Source organism: Chinchilla lanigera, unplaced genomic scaffold, assembly GCF_000276665.1.
Source record: "Chinchilla lanigera isolate Chin_1 unplaced genomic scaffold, ChiLan1.0 scaffold00034, whole genome shotgun sequence".
Classification (NCBI taxonomy): Eukaryota; Metazoa; Chordata; class Mammalia; order Rodentia; family Chinchillidae; genus Chinchilla; species Chinchilla lanigera.
Window position 1 is genome coordinate 11,150,385 of NW_004955435.1, and position 18,371 is coordinate 11,168,755.

The window sequence follows — 18,371 nt, forward strand, 5'->3', positions numbered from 1 at the left end:
GGAGTTCTTGTTTCTTTTCCCAAAACCTCCAGAAAGATTTAAGAATCAGTGAAACCTAGGGGCTGGGGATTTAGCTCAGTGGCACAGTGCCAGGCTCAAGGTCATGAGTTTGATACTCGGTACCGGAAAAAAAAAAAAAAAAAAAAAAAAAAAGAATCAGTGAAACCTTGTTATGTGAAGAAAATTTTTCTCCACAGGCAAACTAAAGCAACAACACATATTGTTGTTGGGAGCATCTACTGTAGCAGAAGAGTCTTTGACAACTTCTGACAATCAGGGACCCTCTGTGCTCTGTCTTGCAGTCTGTTAACTTTTCTGGGTCCCCTACCCTCTGTCCTGATTCTGGGTCCCACCAGAGAAGGACTTGGGTGCAAAAAGTGTATCTGGGGAATAATTCCTGAAAACATACCAGAGAATTGGAAATAAACAGAGCAGGAAGGGAAATCAGTAGAGGAGCTATAACCAGAACTGCCTCTCCAATGGGCTAAGAAAATACAGTATTTATTCTCAAACATGTGTCCCCCATTGTTTGAAGGCTGCTCCTCTAGCTTCTAACTTGTTCACCTCTAACTTGTTGAACTTGTTGGCTACTCACCAAGCACGTTGAGACAAGAGACCAAGAAGCAGGCTGTCCAGGGGTCTGCTCACTACAAAGCCCTTCATCGGGGGCACAGCAAAATTAGAGGAGAAATGATACTTTTTCCTTTTTTATTGATGTATCTGTGCAACATGTTATTTTCATTTGCTTTGGGGATTTGGTAAATTTATATAACATATCTTGATCATTTTTACTCCATGAAATAGTATTCTTGGAACACAATTTATATCTTTTCATGTAGAAAACCATATGCCCTTCTCTTTCTCTCCCGGCAAAGGGCTTTGAGAGTTCTATAGTAGAAATCTTCAGCAATTTAAAGCAGGACAAAAAAATTTCAATTTTTACATACTTGGAAAAATTAGTTGCCTTATTTTGTTTAATTTTGCTAATGAGAGAGAAGTGAGAGGGAGCAAGGAGCTGTGTGTGTGTGTGTGTGTGTTTGTGTGTGAAGAGCTGGACTGTAAAACTTCCATACTCAGGTAAGCTTGGCTTCTAGATTTCACTCTGTGTAAACTTTCTCAAGCTGCAGGTTTTTGTTTCTGTTTTTCTTTTTTTTTTGTAAAATGAGGGAAGACATACCTCCCTGTCTGTCTCTCACAAAGTTACTATGTTGATGAACTAAAACACAATTAGGAACATGTACTTCTGAATACATATTTAAACCCAGAGTAAGTTCAATAGTGCTGCTAATTAATTGTTATTGTCGTTATTGTTATTTCTCTAATCATGCATTCCCACATTTCCATAACAAGGGAATGGATCGCATAATTCTTCCAGTAAACAATTCTTAAGGGCTGCCTGGCAGCACCATGAAAGGCCCTGTTCTGTTTTGCCCTCCACAGCCTTGATCACTTTCCTCCACTCTGCAGTGCCTCACAGTACAGCCTAGTTTCTTCTTATCCTTCTGTTAAACTTGAGACAAGTGACACACACCTGCATTCCCAGCGCTCTGGGGGTTGGAAGCAGGAAAATCACAAGTTTGAGCCCAAACTGAGCAATTTAGTGACTTGGTGAACATTCCTCTCAAAAAATAGTAATACTAATGAAAGGGTGCGGAATGTAACTCAGTGTAAAGGCCTTGGGTTCAGTCCCTACTACTGCAAAAAAATATGCTTTTACACACACACACACATGCACACACACACACCAGGGGCTTACATATTATGAATTTCTGACAAATATTTTACAATGGCTTATGGATATAGCTGATGGAAATTAAACTAATTTGGTACCTGCCTATGAGTTCTTTGTGGTGGTGTTCTACATGCTATTTCATTCAAAAGTTACAGTAAAGTCCAGTGAAAAGTTTACTATTCAAGCGTGCAAAATTGGTCAAGAAAAAAGAAAATTTTAAACATGGCCTGTTCCTCTCAATAAACCACAGACACCAGCAATACACCTATTCCAGCTATCTTTATATATAATATAAATTTTGTTTTTCATTTAGAAAAAACCAAAATAACAAAAGCAAATACATAACAAAACAGCATAGAGAGCAGCAAAAATGATACAGAATTTCAGAACATGGTGATAGGATATTAACAATGGTTATATTGCATAATGTCATCTTCAAAATGGCTGCACATATATCCAGATATAGGCTTGGAAGATTGATGAGATAGTTACACATTAACTGTTCCTTTCAATAATGACTCATCTGAAAACAGTATGCAGTATAAGAACTATTGTTGAATGCCTACCATCTTGTATGTGAAACTCTGCATCATTTCCAATGTTGTTTTATTTTATTACTTGTTACTGTCTTTGATTGTTCAATCAGTCTTACATTCTTATGTCTGGTGGACTGAGCAACTTCCTTGAAGATAACAGTATGTGATGCAGCAACCATTATTAATTCCTATCAATTTGTTTTGAAGTCATGTATCATTTTTGCTGTTTTTGTGTTGTTTTGATTTTGTCTTCATTGCTGTTTTGTCAGCTTTCTAATTTTTAAAATAAAAAAAGTTTACTATTACCTCTATGTTACAGATGAGGAACTAGATTTAGAGAAGCCTCGGGCTTCAGGGCTTTTTTTTTTCCTCATCTGTAAAATGAGGGAAGAGATACCCGCCTATCTGTCTCTCATAAAGTTACTATACTGATGAACTAAAACATAATTAGGAAAATGTACTTGTGAATGGCTATTTGGCCCAAGGTCACACATTTTTAAATGATCAAAGGTGAATTCAAATTCAAGTCTCTAGACTAGAACTAGATTTAGACAAGTTAGAGAGTGAAATGTAAGATCATCAGCACTTAGCTCCTATCTCTTAGTTTTGCTCTTCTCTGCCTTGACCTTTCTGAGCTTTATTTTCATCCTCTTCCTAGGAACCTTAAGGCATTTTAGGCTTATCTTCTACCAAATTAGTAACAGTATTAGAAAAAGAACTCCCTCTTATGACCTCAGCAAAAGCCCTAGGGCCAATTTCACAAGAGTAAGTTCATGTTCTTATCACAACATTGCAGATAAAATAGATTGTCTGGATGAGTTTGCTGTTTCCACCAACCCTAGCATCTTCTACCTGAACCCTTTTGCACAAGAAAATGAGGAGGGGTGGGCCGGGGGGGGGGGGTTTGCTACCAAAGAAGGAGGAAGAAATTTGGGACCTGCGTGTAATGTGTGTACTCACTACAGTTTAGGTATTGCCAACAGAAGGGATTGGCCAGTGGGACATTTGTAACATATGGACCAAACCCTTGACATTTCAAAGAAACTAACCCTAGAAGGGCAGCCTAGCCGGCCCTGTGAAGCATCTTTCTATTACAATAGCAAAACACTTCAGTTAATTTATTTATAAAGAGAAAAGGTTTATTTTGACTCACAAGTTGGCAGGTTTCAGTCCAGAATCAATTGACCCCATTGTTTTGGGCCTATGGTGAGGCAGTGCATCGTGGTAGGTGTGTATGAAAGAACAAAACCACTCTCCTCTTGGGCCTGAGCAAAACAAAGAGACAAAAAGGAAGGAGCCGATGTCACTTTATTACCTTTGAAAGCACCACCCCATAAACCTAAGGGCCTCGCACTAGACCCTACCTTCTAAAGCTGCCATCAGCTCCCTACTACACTCCTATAGGAACAAAGCCTTCTACTCATGCATTTGGGACATTTACAATTGAAACTATAGGACCCACCCAAAGTGAACCAGCTAGTTAGTGACTAACCCCAGGTGAGGTCTCCTGGGGTTACCTGGTTTTACCTCTCCTTAAAACATTCTCACAAATGTGTCGCAGACCCCTCCTCTGAATGTTTAACCACACAGAGAGGAAAGCTCCTACAATGATGAGGACTACAATGATGTCAGTCAATCCAGGACCCACTGTCTAGCTCTTTTTTTCTTACCCAGGGCCTGTCTGTTAGAGTACTTCACAATTCATTGTCGTTCTTTATTCTATTTCCATGGTTCTTTGTTTCTTCACTTTAGAGTTTTTTTTCCTAATCTTAGATGGAAGACCTTGAGTCATTGGTCAAAGTGAGTTTATTAGGCTTTATCGGAGGATATGAGTTTTCTTTTCATTTTCCTTGTGTGTGCACATGCATGTGTGTGGTGTCTTTAAAACTTCCACTTTTCCAAGGCTTGTTAGCAAAAGTAGGCCACCCAATGAGGAAGAAAACAAAGGCTTTGCTTGATGCATTTTTCTCTACTGGATATTATTTTATTTCTCAAGAAAGAGAGAATTAGAAGAAAGCTATTTCCCCCAATTTGCCATACCACTGTGGGAATCTAATTCAATTTCCTCTCAAATTTTGTAGTGAAAACCAAAAGTGTAGAATAAGGTTGCTGTCATGAAATAGCATTCTTTTACACAGATTTGACTTTTCAGACTTTCTCATCATAGAGCTCTTTATTCAGCCTGCTCATTTTAAATCACACAACAATACACCCAGGTGAAGAAGTACATCCTTTTATAAGTGCACAGGTACGCATATGGAGAACTGTCCAAACTTCACCTGACAATGTAATCTAATAAATAGCAGTGCTGTGGGATCAGATGTCTCTTAAACTTCTATCCACACCTTCCTGCATGCTGTGGCTTTGCAAAACCCAGGAGAATGGGAAATTTATTCCTGCTTTATTTTTCTTTTATCCCAGCCTCCTCTAAGAAAAAGGAAGAAAGTTATATTGTTTAATCCAAAGGCATATATAAGAAATTATCATGGTATAGTTTATATCAAATTGGGAATAAAAATGTAGGTGAAAGATTTTACTTGTGTGCTTCTGTAAATTGACAAAAGGAAATCCAAGGTAGCAGTTGAGAATAGATAAGTATATATGAAAACAGCTTGAATACATAAAAACCTGTATAATTTCTATGTTTCATTCAGTGAAAAGCACTAAGGAGCCCAGGGTGCAGCTGAGGAAACTGAGGTGGGGGCATCCAGTGGGCTGGTGGAGTTATGACCTAAACCCAGATCCCTCCTTCTTCAAAGTCCAAGGACTTAGCACCATGCTGCCCTCTCTTATAGAATTTGACTACTTTAACCCTGATAATGTGTATTTCTGGGACTGGAGACCCCTAAGTTTTCTGTTGCCCCCAAAGGACTTAGTGTATAAAGTTTACAGCCCATGTGCATATATTAAGCATCTGCAGTCATCCCTAACTACTAGCTGACCTTGAGTTAGCTTAACTGTAATTTAATGAGCTCTTTTCTCTCAATCTTTGGGATGGCTCATTGTACAAAGATGAGTAACTGTTTAGATTGCAGAATTACCTTGTTATATCTTTCATCCCTCAGACCTCGTATCTATCCAGATGCCTGTGAGTTTAGGAAGCAGTCACACAGCACCATCATACCCCTGCACTAACTTCAGACAGTGCATTATCTCAAATATATAAATTACTACTTTTATTTTATAGTCACAGTAGTCTAGTTTCCCTTGCTAGTTTGGAAACAGAAGAGGGCTATTTTTAATATTACCTAAAATAACCAGCAGTTTCGTAAGTCACGTAATCTGATACTGCACTATAGGCAAGTTGAGAGTGTCAAGTAATATTTAAATGGAACTTTTACAAGGTTTTTCATTACCAAAATGCATATGTCATTTATTGCCTAAACGTACACAAAAGTTTTCTGTTCCTTGTCTCTTCAACTTTTGTGGCAAGCCAATTGCCTTACATACTTTTTAAAAGACCATATGGCCATGCTGACTACAAAGGACTGATCAGAATCTTGATATCTACCTTTCTCACCCAGAGAAAACTGTGCAGCATTCAATTACTTTGTTTAGAAAAACAGCCTAGACCAATTGGGTTGCAAAAACAGAACTCAAGAGAAGAAAACCCTATCACCTAGGTTATGTTAGGGGGCTCCACATGCTTGTGAGAGAAATACCTCAACTGTGTGGAAACCTACCCCGTTGACTGGAGTCCTAAGGCCTCTTTTTTGTGTACATTTCTCCTGCAGAACAGGAATTTCAGCGCAAGCCCAAGTTGGTGGTCTCTGTTGGTCAGTTAGCATGTGTCTACTTTAAAAAATTATGTTACAAACAGATTATGCATTTCACATTGAACTTTGGCCATTGTATAGTTAGGAAAAACACATCTTCTAGAAACATTTTTCCTTACCAGTGATGTTACCTGCATTTTTCTTAACAAAGAAAAGAATAGTAGTAGACTACTGGAAAGATTGGAGCCCTTTCCTCACAGGGCAGCATCAGACCAGTCCCGTTGAACATTTGATGTCTTGGGCTTTGGTTTAATACAGTGCTTAATAATGCAGTAGTAACAATAACAGCATCATATGTTTACTAAGTGCTTACTACCTACCTGTATTTATGTAGAAGTTCAGAGGTGTGGGAGACAGACTCACCTTGACAGTGGCTTAAACAGTGGATATCTGTTTCTCTCTCCTTGCACTTTCTCTCTCCTAGACCTTGGTAAGTGCTGTTCATTGTGTTAGTCAGCTTTCCAATGCTGTTAGGAAACATCTGAGGTCATTAACATGTAAGAGAAAAGGTTTATTTTGACTCGTAGTCTTGGAGGTTCCAGTCCATAATTGTATGGCACATTACTTTGGGCTTCCAAAGAGGTCAGGCATCCTGGTGGGGGCATGAAGAGGAGAAATATCATTCATATCATAGGCCAAAAAGCAACAAAAAGAGATAGAAAGGGCTAGGGTCCCAAAAGCCCATTTAAAGACCCCTCCCAAGGATCTAAGAACCTCCCACCAGGCCTTACATCCTTAACGTGGTGCCACCTTAGAGACCAGGTCCTTAACACATGGACTTTGAAGTACACTTACCCAAGCTGTAGAGTCCTTATTTCTTCCGCTTGCCATCATCAGGGGCAGAGTTGCTCTTCTGATGGTTTAGGGTGAGTGCATTATCATCAGTGTGTAGATAACTGTCTTATTACTTTGCTTCCCTATGTGGTCATGATTGGATGTGAAAAGCATTACCTTGCTTTTGCTACCTAGTTGTTCAATGTTAAGTCTCCTCTCCTCTGCTCGACAGATTGTATGTTCTTAGAGGTTAGGCCTGTATGTTATCTTCTATTTGTATCACCTCTGCTGGTGTTACCTGTAGACTATGTCAATAGTTCATATGTTCAGAATGAATCAGTATAATCAGTACTAGTAGCAGTAGTAATTATAGAAATAATAATAATAACTAAAACCAACAATAATTTAGAAGTTTGTTCCAAATACTATCTTAAGGCTTGCATGCATTATTTTGTTCACTCCACAAATGTCCTTTGAAGCATATCCATTTGTTATTCCTGATTTATACATAAAGCATCTGGGGCTTGGCCATGCTTAGGAACACGGAATGCGTTTTCAGTGATGAGACTAAAGTTCTGGAGGTCAGCGGTCCTCGGTCGGGATCACTGTTCTGTCTTGCGTTTCTTAACCCCTTTATATTCAAATCCATTACTTGTAATTATTAGTGCCAGTCTCACAGAATGATTGTGAGGATGGTGTGAAATATTATGTGACATATGCAAAAAGCTTTTAGCACAATGTCAGGTCTTTGGAAGTATTCTGTCGATGTGAGCTGTATTTAGTTGTTTAAATTACTTGTTTATGGTCTCACAACAAGTAAGTGGCGAAGGCAGGATCTGAACTCAGGCTATCTGATTCCATCATCATCTCTAAATTATACTGTTGCTACTGCTCATTCCGTATGATGTGTTGAGATGGGAAATGGAAATTCATTTGAAGGAGGAGGTTAAGGAGCTACAGGAGCAGAAAATGTGTGCAAGAGGCATTGTCTAAGTGGTCACTTGTTTAAGAAATGTACTTACAAAGCTCCATTATGCGGTAACACATTTTCTAAGAATACTGGTATAGCTGGTGCTAATCCAAAGCAGTAGATGGAACCACAGGCTGAGCCCAGTCTGGTGGTGCCTGCAACATGCCTTTCAGTGGCACTGGGAAAGGGGTTTTCACTCAATTCCTTAAGTAAGCAACATCCTATTTGTGCAGATTATTTAAAAGTGTATGGCCATGTGAATACATCGTTACAGTCTCCCTGGGTCTTAGAAGATTCCTGAAACTTAAACTTTATTCACTTCTCCTGGAGCAAAAAGTAGCCAAAAGCTGATCTGCAAGCCAGCACACCTGGCATCTCTTCCTGTTTTGCTTCTCAAAGAGCCAGTTTTTTCTTGTCTTCGTACCTCTATTTGAAACATTAGCAATACACTATACAGACCTCTAACTGGCAGGAAATTCTGGCGGATAACATGATTCCTAGAATAGATGTATTAAGTTATAAAGAAAAACCAGGCAGACTGCATGGGTTTTTCATACCTACTGGCAGGTGGCAGAGAACTAAATGTTGGAGCCTTTTTATAAGCAAGATTAAATTGACTCATGACAGCTGGTCACTAAAATACAGGAAGTGCAGGCCTGGTTGAAAGCAAGAACACACTGGTGTTCATTAAGTTTGTGTCACAGAATAGAAGCCGTTCTTCTCTTTTAAAGTTTATCTTAGCGACGCCTTCACTTGATAGCGTTTGCTATTTATCGCTTGCGCAAGAGTGTATCTTCGATGTACATGCAAGTCAATTGTTTCTGTCAGCAGTGTCTTGGTTATGAGTTCTTTGTGTGTAAACATAACCGGTGAGTAGGCTTAGCACTCCCTGATGTCAGATATTTGACTGCTGGGGAAGCCTTTCCGGTCTCCTCTTGTACAGCTCCTTCCCCACCCAATGTGATAGTGGACATCGGAGCAGGATGGCCATGGGAACGAATAGTAAATCTGTCAGAGACAAGTGGGAAGCCACAGAAATCTGCCCCGCACCCATCACAAGGCTGGAGGTCGCAACACCAGGAACTGAGAGCAATCTCCCAGCATTGAGAAATACATTTTTTTTTCCCATTGGAGGAAAAATCACTCTGGCAAAGGCTCTAAAGGATTTTAGCTTCTGATTGGAATGGGAGTGATGAGCATCAGCTGAGCTGTGGAAAATGAAAGGAACTATTTTCAAATGCAGGCCAGCGTTGTGGTACCTCAGCATTCACTTTAAATGCTTGGCTCCCACGCGGCATTGTCAGGACGATGGAGAAAGACAGCCCCAAAGCCGCACTAGGCCACCAGATTTGCTACTAAGGATGTGAGAGTTTTAGCCAGGGCCCACACACTGTTCCCCTAAATCTCAGCCTAACTAAGGTGGTCATCTTTGCATGAATAGTTGAGGCTAAAAGATGCACATTTGAGAATAATTTTGCTGCACAAATGCTTTGTTTTTTCTCTCCCTTGAGCAGAGTTCTTTTCTGGGATTTTCAAGATTGCTTTGGGATAGCTCTTACATTAGGTTTCAGTCATCTGGTAAATGCTCTGGAGTTTAAATTAAATTAAATTGGGTTTACAGGATCTTCAAATTTTTATAGAACTCCATTTTCCCAACATAAGGTCAGTTATGAAAACCAGTGAAGTGGACGTGTGGCAGTCTTCAGCAAACACCATGGACTGTGGGATTTCATGCACTGTCTATTAATTTTCTGTTATTAGCCCATTGCCATGCTAGACATAGCAGAGCATGCACATGACATTCCTTCTTTGAGGATGTGATTGTTTATCATTCATTTGGCTAATCGTCAGATTTTCCTGAGTACCAGTCAAGCACCTTAACTCGTGCTAAAGCATTGCACGAAATGACACAGATATGGCCTCTGCCCTCTACCTTGTATTCCAGTGACAATAGTCGAAGAGTAAACAGTTAAAATAAAGCGTACTTCTAGTATAGAGGGCACGGCTTCATTTTGTAATTAGCTTTGCCCAGTGTCTTGGGAGCATATAGGAACTTATCCTGGAAGAATGGAAAAGCATTGTTATGGTTGACCAGCAGATGTTCATGTTTCTGTGTATTTATTTTGTTTATTTTTTATTTTTGCTTTTGTAGAGCTAGGGGTTGAACCCAGGGCATCTGTATGCTAAGCAACTGCTGCCCTATCACTGAGCTACTCCCTCAATCCAGATATTTTTTCAAATATAAAGTAAGACCCAAGTACTGAGATATCAAAGATCACAACTAAAGGAAAGAGTTACCCAAATAAAAGAGGCAGCAGGGGCTAGGGATTTAGCTCAGTGGCAAAGCGCCTGCCTGGCAAGCGCAAGGTTGTGAGTTCAGTTCCCAGTACCGAGAAGAACAAAAAAACAAAAAACAAAAGAAAGAAGCAGGAGTAGGAGAGTACACTGCTGTAGACAGAAGAAATAGTCTATATGATTACCTGAAGGCAGACATTGAAGTACTAAGTGTACGGTTTGGAGTTGGGGAAGAGACAAGGGGTAAAAAGCAATGAGACTTGCCCTCCGCGTCGCAAAGGAAGGCAAAGCAACAGGAAATTTTATACTAGTTCTAAGGAAGACACAGATATATTTGTATAAAAGATTATTTTGACTATTATGTTAGGTTTGGTCAAAAGGAATATGACTGGAACACTAACTTCTGCTTAAAAGCTGTTGTAATAGGTCACATTTCAGTGAGCATGATCACACCTACAGAAGTGGTCTTCGTTGGACTGTACAGATTTGTGAGATAAGCAAGAACTAGAAATCTCAGGACTTCGTCACAGCTTGAGTGATGACAGGTTAGATGCAGTAGGAAAGGGAAATGGAGGAACCATGCTTGGCTAGCTGGGTAGAAGCGGGTACATTTCACAAGACAGCATTTCCTGAGGCAGAAAACACAAAAGAAAGAATAGGTAAGGGAGGAAAACCAGAGTTCAGTTTTGGGCATGATGTGCCCAGGAGGCATTTTGATGAATAAATTTGAAGCCCAATAAAGAGATATATGATGGAGATAGAGACATAAGACTTGTTAACATATTGATCAGACATTCTTCTCCTGGTGAGAGTGGCAGGAGGGTGTTCTATGGATGGGTGTAACTAACAAAGAATTGCTGAATCTCCTAGAATGTTATCAAAGATTTGAACTTATTTTACATATATGTATTTAGGGGTTGAAGAAGATGATGAAAATTTGCTTTGAAATGTCTGGAACTCCAAAAACATTAAATACCACAGGAGAAAAATGAAGGGATGGCCTAGATAAGAATCCTCAGGGAGAGTGTGCTGACAATTCTGGGCCAGAACCCAAGAAGAGCACCTACAGAGAAAACGCAAAAAGAGGGTCCTGAAAATGAGCTTGAGTGTCCACTGGGGAAGCAGCAGAGGAAATAGAGTGGTCCACAGAGTTAGTTTCACTGAAGATCAAATAATGCAAGGAAAAGTGTCCATTGGATGTTTTACAAGGAGGACATGGGTGATCTTTTTTTAATTTTAAAGAGAAAAAATATAAAAATAACAATGAAATAGAGTTTCAAAACAGGTTAGTAGGACAGTTACAATAATTAATACATAGCATATTGTTATCTTCATAGTAGCTTTTCAGAGTATAAGATATAGGCATGATATCTTATCCATACAATATTAGCACAAACCTTTCTTTTCAATGAACTAAGAGAAACTACCTGTATATCTATCTTAACTATCTTGTATATACATATTTTTTCTTTTTCATTTTTTTCTTTTCCCCTTTCCCGCATCACAGATTGTTCTTTCTTTTGAACAATTTCTTCCCAGCTCACAATATCTATTGTACATTTTGAATCTTATTTATTCATTGTATTTACTAGTTGTCTCACACTAGTGAGGCAATATGATGTTTACACAACAGGTTCTGATTTATTTCACTTATGAGTATGTCTCGAGTTGCATCCATTCACCTATAAAAGTCTCCAGTTTATCCCTCTTTATGGCTGAGTAGTACTCCGTTATTAAAAATACACATCTTTTGACATAGAGACCATGGGAATAGTATGAGATAAGGAAGTGGAGGTGGAAGACATGGGAAACTCAAGAAGGAAGAGAGGGGTATATTGAGGAGGTAGCTAGAGAAGATCAGGTATAAGGTGAATACTGATCCCACCCCAAAAGATGGGAGACATTTGTGCAATGACTAAAACAATTTAAAAGCACAAAGAGCATTTGGTAGCAATTAACCAAACCAAAAACACAGAAGCAATTAAGGAAATCAGAAAAAAATAAGATTAAGGTGTCTATGGTGATCAGGAGAGACCTTAGGGAAAGGTTCTACATTGACTTGAGCTTTGAATGAAGCAGGTGAGAATGAGCCAGTCACTGAGAGAAATCCGAATGAAGTAATACCAAGCAATTCATCTATTCCCCTTTACTCCCCTTTATTATTCAAAGAATATTTTCTCAGCTAATATAGTGTCTTTAGAATAGAAATTGCCTGTTAACTCAGAGAGTGGCTCCCAGTATGAATGTATTAAAAGTTACAAGATATATAATCCAATTTTACAATTACTACTTGCATTTTTGGTCTTCTTTGGGGTCACATTGCTCATTTCCTCATTTGGAATTTTTAACACCAGATAGGGTGCTAAATCAGTATACGCTGGTGCTTCTATCACTTAGGTTTTAAACATCTTCCCTATGTATGAAAACACCCATAAATAAAAGTGCTAATGTCAGGAAGGAAAAAGATCCTTTAATAAACACACTAGCACAAGTAACTGCCTACAGAGAGGAGATCATTATAGGACCTAGCTTATTATTAAACATTGTCTTTTGAACTGAATTATATTTTCTCCTACCATTTTAAAAGACTGTGTGAAAATGTTAATTTTGAAAGGTGCTCTTTATATGTCTAAATTAAATGGTATTATTTTAATGGTAGCCTGTGTGCAGTTGGTAAGTACCCAGAGAGCAGAGTGTAGCCAGTACTGATACAAACTGTAGATTAATCCTAATGAGGCTAAGGCTTCGTCTTCCCAGAGAGGCTTGAGTGGATGACCATTGCTTCTGCAACTTCACCTTCTCAGAAGAGAGACCAGAAGTTCTCCATCACAGACTGAGTCTTTCTTTTCTTCCTTGTTATGAGTGGGGGCCAATGTTCAAACAGTTCACCAGAAGAGAAACTCGGCCATTGCTATGTAGACATTCTAGAAAACAACTGTGATTGTTAAGGAATTTCATTTTGCTACCTTAGAATGAATATTGTGTTATTTTTGCCATTTCATAACATCTGCCCGTGGGGGATAGATGTATATCACCACAGTGTTTCTTGGTCTTTGTGAAATTTGAGTTTCTATATTTTTGTCTTAGTTTGTGAAGGATGCTAGGCTCATTTTAACACACACACACACACACACACACATACACACACACAATCTTTCAGGTTCTGACTCTAGCAAACCCTGGTATTGCACCCCCCACACACCAGCCTGGAGCCCAGGCACTCCGTATGTGAATATTGCTTCCCAAATACGTTCCCCTCATCTCTGGTCGTGATTGTTGTGTCAACTTACACTTTACTTTTCCAGAGGATGTGCCCCGTGCTTGTTGTGATGCAATTTATAACCTGCTGCCTCAACAAATACCAAGTTGGCCTTTGCAGTTTTATAGTCAAAGGCTTTGAATAAGGGAGAGTGTTTGTGTGGAAATTGCATGTTCCACTGTTGCCGCTCATACATCACGGACAGCAAAGGCAGAGCCGCCGCTGCTAATGACTTCAAACCCAGCCACACATCGAGGTTTTATTTTCTAGGATTCTAAGCACCTTTTATTAGAATCCCTTGGCCTGCTTCTGAGGGACTTTTGTGATGACCTTCGGTGCAGAGAGTGAGAAATCTGAGGATTACTGTCTCACTTCCCCTCAAGTCGGCAGGAGGCCCTGGTGCAAAGCCCTTCTGATCTGAGGAAATGCCATTTTTAGTGTCCTAAATGAGAACACCTGATTGCAACCTGTCACAACGGTTGAATAAGACCAGCAAATTGTTTTAATGGTTATCGCTCTGTTTTAAACCAATAAGAATTGTCCTGATGGTTTGAAGGAAAGAAGATAAAATGTCCTTTAATTGTTCTCATGATCTTCAGATGCAGTTGTTATAAATTTGGTAATATCAAAAAAAACTCCCTAGTGACAATATTTTGGGTTACTGTTGGCAACCTCTTGAATTAGGAACACAACTTCTGTTGAGCGCCTCAGGCCTCCACTGAACTGACTGCTTTTAGGCTTCCTTGAAGTTCAGGGTGAAGATGGACGGCACTGTTTCAGTCACCCCGCTCTGCCCCTCTCTCCCACAGAAGGCACTTGTTGAGAGGCCTCGGGGACTGCGTCTACAGATGTGCATTTTTCCCAAATGTCTCTGTTAGCGTCAAAGCGCTGCAAGTTTTGAGAGCCGCAACTCTAGCACGACCACAACCCCAGACCACTGAGACCAACCTGACTAACAGTAACTATCTTTGTCTCTCCTCTGCCCAGGTGCAAGTGTAATCTCCATGCCACTGTGTGCGTGTATGACAACAGCAAACTGACATGTGAATGCGAGCACAACACTACAGGTCCAGACTGTGGGAAATGCAAGAAGAACTATCAGGGCCGACCTTGGAGCCCAGGCTCGTATCTTCCCATCCCCAAAGGCACTGCAAATACTTGTGAGTAACTTTGCTCAATTACACCATGTTCTGTGCATGGTGAGCTACTAGTTCCTCTCAATGTCACGTGCATTTGTGATTTTACTTCTCTTACCGTGGTCACACTACTTGTCAAAGTGCAGCTACAGTTGTAGTCCCTGTTGTATCACTTGTAGCCATGTTTAAGCACTCTGGTCAACTGTTAAATTCAGTCTTTGGTGTTCATATTAAAGGTGTTGGGAAATGATTCTTAAAGTCACAGAAGCAATTTTTTCTTAATGGATCAAACAGGAGGTAATTTTTCCTCCTCCCTCAAGTTAATTTCCCAGTAACACAACAGAGATTGAAACTTCTCAATCGTAATTATGCATAGACAACTTTCAGAAATTCTTCCAGTGTTTGTAACCCCATTTCCCACAATGGGTAACCTGAGAGATGCTCACAAAGCAGGAAAGAGACCCTCTTCATTTGAAGCTAAGATCTAATATTGCCCGGTGAGATAATTGGCTTTTTCCAAACTCTGGTAGTTGAGCCAAGTTTGCCATGGATGCTGGGAGCTGAGGCTCTCTTTAGGTCAAAAGCATGACAGCAGGCCCCTAGGTACCACATTTCAAAAGAAGTTTTTGTGTAAACATGAAAGGGAACAGGATTATATGCGTTCTCAGGAGTCATCCAAGATGCCATATTACTACTCATGTGTGTGTGCCCTGCTGAAATCCATGAATATCCAAAGGAAATCACACTGTGACATGCTCAAGGAGAAAAGTGATTATTTCCCAAATAATTTGCCCCAATTCTGTGGCGGGAATGATTACCTACCTGCAAAAGCCTAAGGGTAGCCCTCTTTCAAAAGCAGTGAAAAGGCAAGTAAGCATATACCCACACAGGAGGAAGCAACAAGAACAGCAGTACAATGAGCAGAGGACAATGGGAATGTGAAAAGCCACTGGCTCTGTGCAAGGCTAAGAATGTTATCAGGAACTTCAAAGCAACAGCTGTGAGAAGCCAAACCTGAAAACTAATATCACAAGAACCAGGACCTTATCAAGTTAAGTGTAAGAGGAATGGAGCAAGTAACAAGCCATGAAGTGTGGGGTCATGAAATTATGATAAAATTTCTGTGAAACAGAAAAAAATTCTTCAAAAGGTTAGCAAACCTCTCTTTTGAAGGTGTGTGGTTTCTTTCTGTATTGAAGAAAAACCTGACTTCTTGCTCTTGAAATTAATACTTTAAAGCTGCATTGAGCAAGAATGTTGATTTTCCAGAATGATTTTATTAATGGAGACTCTGGGATTTCCTCAACTGCTGAGAGCTGCAGGCTCATGAATTGGAAAGGGATCCCATAAGGTTATTTGTTGCAATGGCCTGTGGCTGCCTACCTGAAAACCTCTATCGCCACACTTATCAAATTTAAAACTTTCCCAAAATGAAAATGGCTCAGATTTCATTTTCACATTCTACGGCATTCCTTAGGGGGGCGGGATGAAAGAGAATGAAGCTCACAATGCATGTGTTCTGGCTCCTCCTCGGGGCAGGCTGACAGGCCAAGACCGCTGGAGACACAGCTAGGGTAGGGTGCTGATGGAGGCTTTGGCTTCTATTCTAACACGACCTTGTTTTCCCACCCATACTTGTCTTTCAAAGACTTTGTTTATTTCAAAACATTTTCACTGGGAACACATTCTCGTGTCAGTCAAAGCCCTCTCACACAATGAATTTCTTGCTCTGTTCTCCATAGAAATCTGCACACTGCTAACCCTTTGCATATTGAAGATCAGCAAGTCAGTCCCCAGCTCGAAGAACGCATCTTCCTTTGATTTACATTGTAGGTGCAGTTATTCACCCAGACCCTAGTTTTTATGGAACTTCTCTAGATTTCTTGACTTTTTGACATCTCCATTAAGCTAGGAAAAGATGTTTGTGTGTGTGTGTGTTTTTAACAGATGTAAACATGTGCATATATATATATATATATATATATATATATCCTCACAGAGACACAGAATATGTCATATACAACTAACATTAAATGTCAAGCTGAAGAAGTGAAAAAAGGGGGACTTTGGTCCTTGATTCTTTAACATCTACCCCTCAATGTCCTAGAAATGCCATTTGTATAATCTCTAGATTTGCCAAATGTATAATCTCTAGATTTAACAAAATCGCAAGAAGCCAGGGGAACTTTGGGTAGAATGTCCATTTCTGCACACCACAAGTGTACAAAAGAGACGGACCAAGAGATGGAACCAGTGTTTAAAGGGGTTCATGTCAGTATTCCAATCACCAATGTGGAAATTTTTCTTTTTTTTGGGGGGGTTTTTTTTTTTTTCCGGTACTGGGAAATCAAACTTATGACCTTGCGCTTGCCAGGCAGGCGCTGTGCCGCTGAGCTAAATCCCCAGCCCCTATATGGAAAATTTTTGATGAAAGATTTTTAGAAAGTATCTGCAATGGTCTGGTCTTGCAATGGAAATACCTTGAAATCAACAAAATCTCCAACACATCAGACTGTGCTCAAAATATCCCAGAATGGCAGACAGTAACTTAACACTTAGGTGCACATATTCTAGGATCGAAGTTACCTTCATTTACTAGCTGTGTGACCTTGAGAGAGTAAACTACCTTCAACATCCTATTTCCATTCCACATTATGGGGATAATAACAGTTCTTACCTCATAGGGATTTTGAGAGGCTTGAATAAGCCAGCACATGTTTAATATGTTTAGCATAACACCTGTCACAGAATGAATGTTCAAAAATAATTTTATTTTTAGGATTTTTTATAAAGCATTCTTGTCCATTATTAGACAATTTTAACTGTTACCAAAATTATTTCTTAATATCAATGTTGGCTTATGTCTAACTCCTGTGTTTGATCTTTTCTTAAGTAGTAAAAGAACTAGATTGACCATAGATTCATATCTCAACCAGGTTAACCATCATCCATAATTCTGTCCATTATTCATATAACAGTGTTTTCACATCTCTTATAAGGTCGCCTGTCCTAGAAGTCATTTAGTTCACTAGTGTGGTACTTCCAGCAAAGCACCAAGCACCAAGCACCAAACTTCCTGAACTTTTATGATTCTCCTTTCATGCTGGCTTTTTCATAACACACACACACACACACACATACGTGCCCACACACAAATGCATCCTCACAGAGACACAGGATATGTCCTATCCTAACATGAAGTGTCAAGCAGAAGAAGTCAAAAAGGAGGGACTGCAACCCCTGGTCCTTCAATATCCTCCCCCTCAATCCTTCCCCCCTAGGAATGCCATTTATTACTGGATGATCTCTAGATTTAGCAGAATCTCAAGGAGCCAGGGAAACTTTTGGACAGGAGGTCAGTTTCTGTCCAGCACCACAAGACCAGGAAGCAAAATAAGAGACTTTCATTGAATCTGCAAGATTCTTCTCTAAAGATACTCATCCTGCTGCCCAAGGGTATCCCAGAGTGGACAACCCTTGGGAGTCATTGGCCTTTGGAGGTCCAGTATTCAAAAAGAACTCAAGGGCTCTGTTTTGGGGACCATATCATGCTGAGGAAGAAGAATATATAGAGCAGCAACATTCTAAAATAGAGCCACCATGGTCTGCAAGATACACTATGTTTCCTTGTGTTGTCGCTACAATATACTTGGCCAAACCAGAGTATTACAAACCTTTGTGGTGGTGTTTCTATTAGTCGTGTTTTTATTCAAGAACCAGTGTGTTTTCTTGGTCTTTAAGACATATACACATGTGCAAAAAAATCTTTTTTAATTTTTTCACACAGCTCATGTTTTGAAGAAAGACATCTTTCTCCTTTTCCTGATTGGTCTTCATTGTATTTTCAATAGAATTTTATTCTGAATGTCATTTGAACTTTATTTTTGTCTTCC

General features: G+C 39.6%; 1 protein-coding gene and 2 long non-coding RNA genes across 7 annotated transcripts in view; 1 reads left to right on the forward strand and 2 right to left on the reverse strand.

Moving 5' to 3' along the window:
* Positions 1–18,371, forward strand: part of Ntng1 (netrin G1) — a 323,535-nt gene that overhangs the window by 226,828 nt on the left and 78,336 nt on the right. For all 4 annotated transcript variants that reach the window (XM_005388823.1, XM_005388824.1, XM_005388820.1 and 1 more), the window contains exon 3: positions 14,330–14,502. In XM_005388823.1, coding sequence (XP_005388880.1) covers positions 14,330–14,502 — 173 coding nt within the window. The remainder of the gene's footprint in view (positions 1–14,329; positions 14,503–18,371) is intronic.
* Positions 3,422–6,846, reverse strand: LOC106149016. Its single transcript, XR_001234902.1, has 2 exons — positions 6,408–6,846; positions 3,422–3,533 (listed from the first exon to the last, which is right to left on the reverse strand). It is a non-coding gene; the product is annotated as an uncharacterized LOC106149016 (long non-coding RNA).
* LOC106149015 overlaps positions 12,292–18,371 on the reverse strand; it is a 61,958-nt gene continuing 55,878 nt past the window's right edge. For both annotated transcript variants that reach the window (XR_001234901.1, XR_001234900.1), the window contains one exon: positions 12,292–13,018. This is a non-coding gene — a long non-coding RNA (uncharacterized LOC106149015). The remainder of the gene's footprint in view (positions 13,019–18,371) is intronic.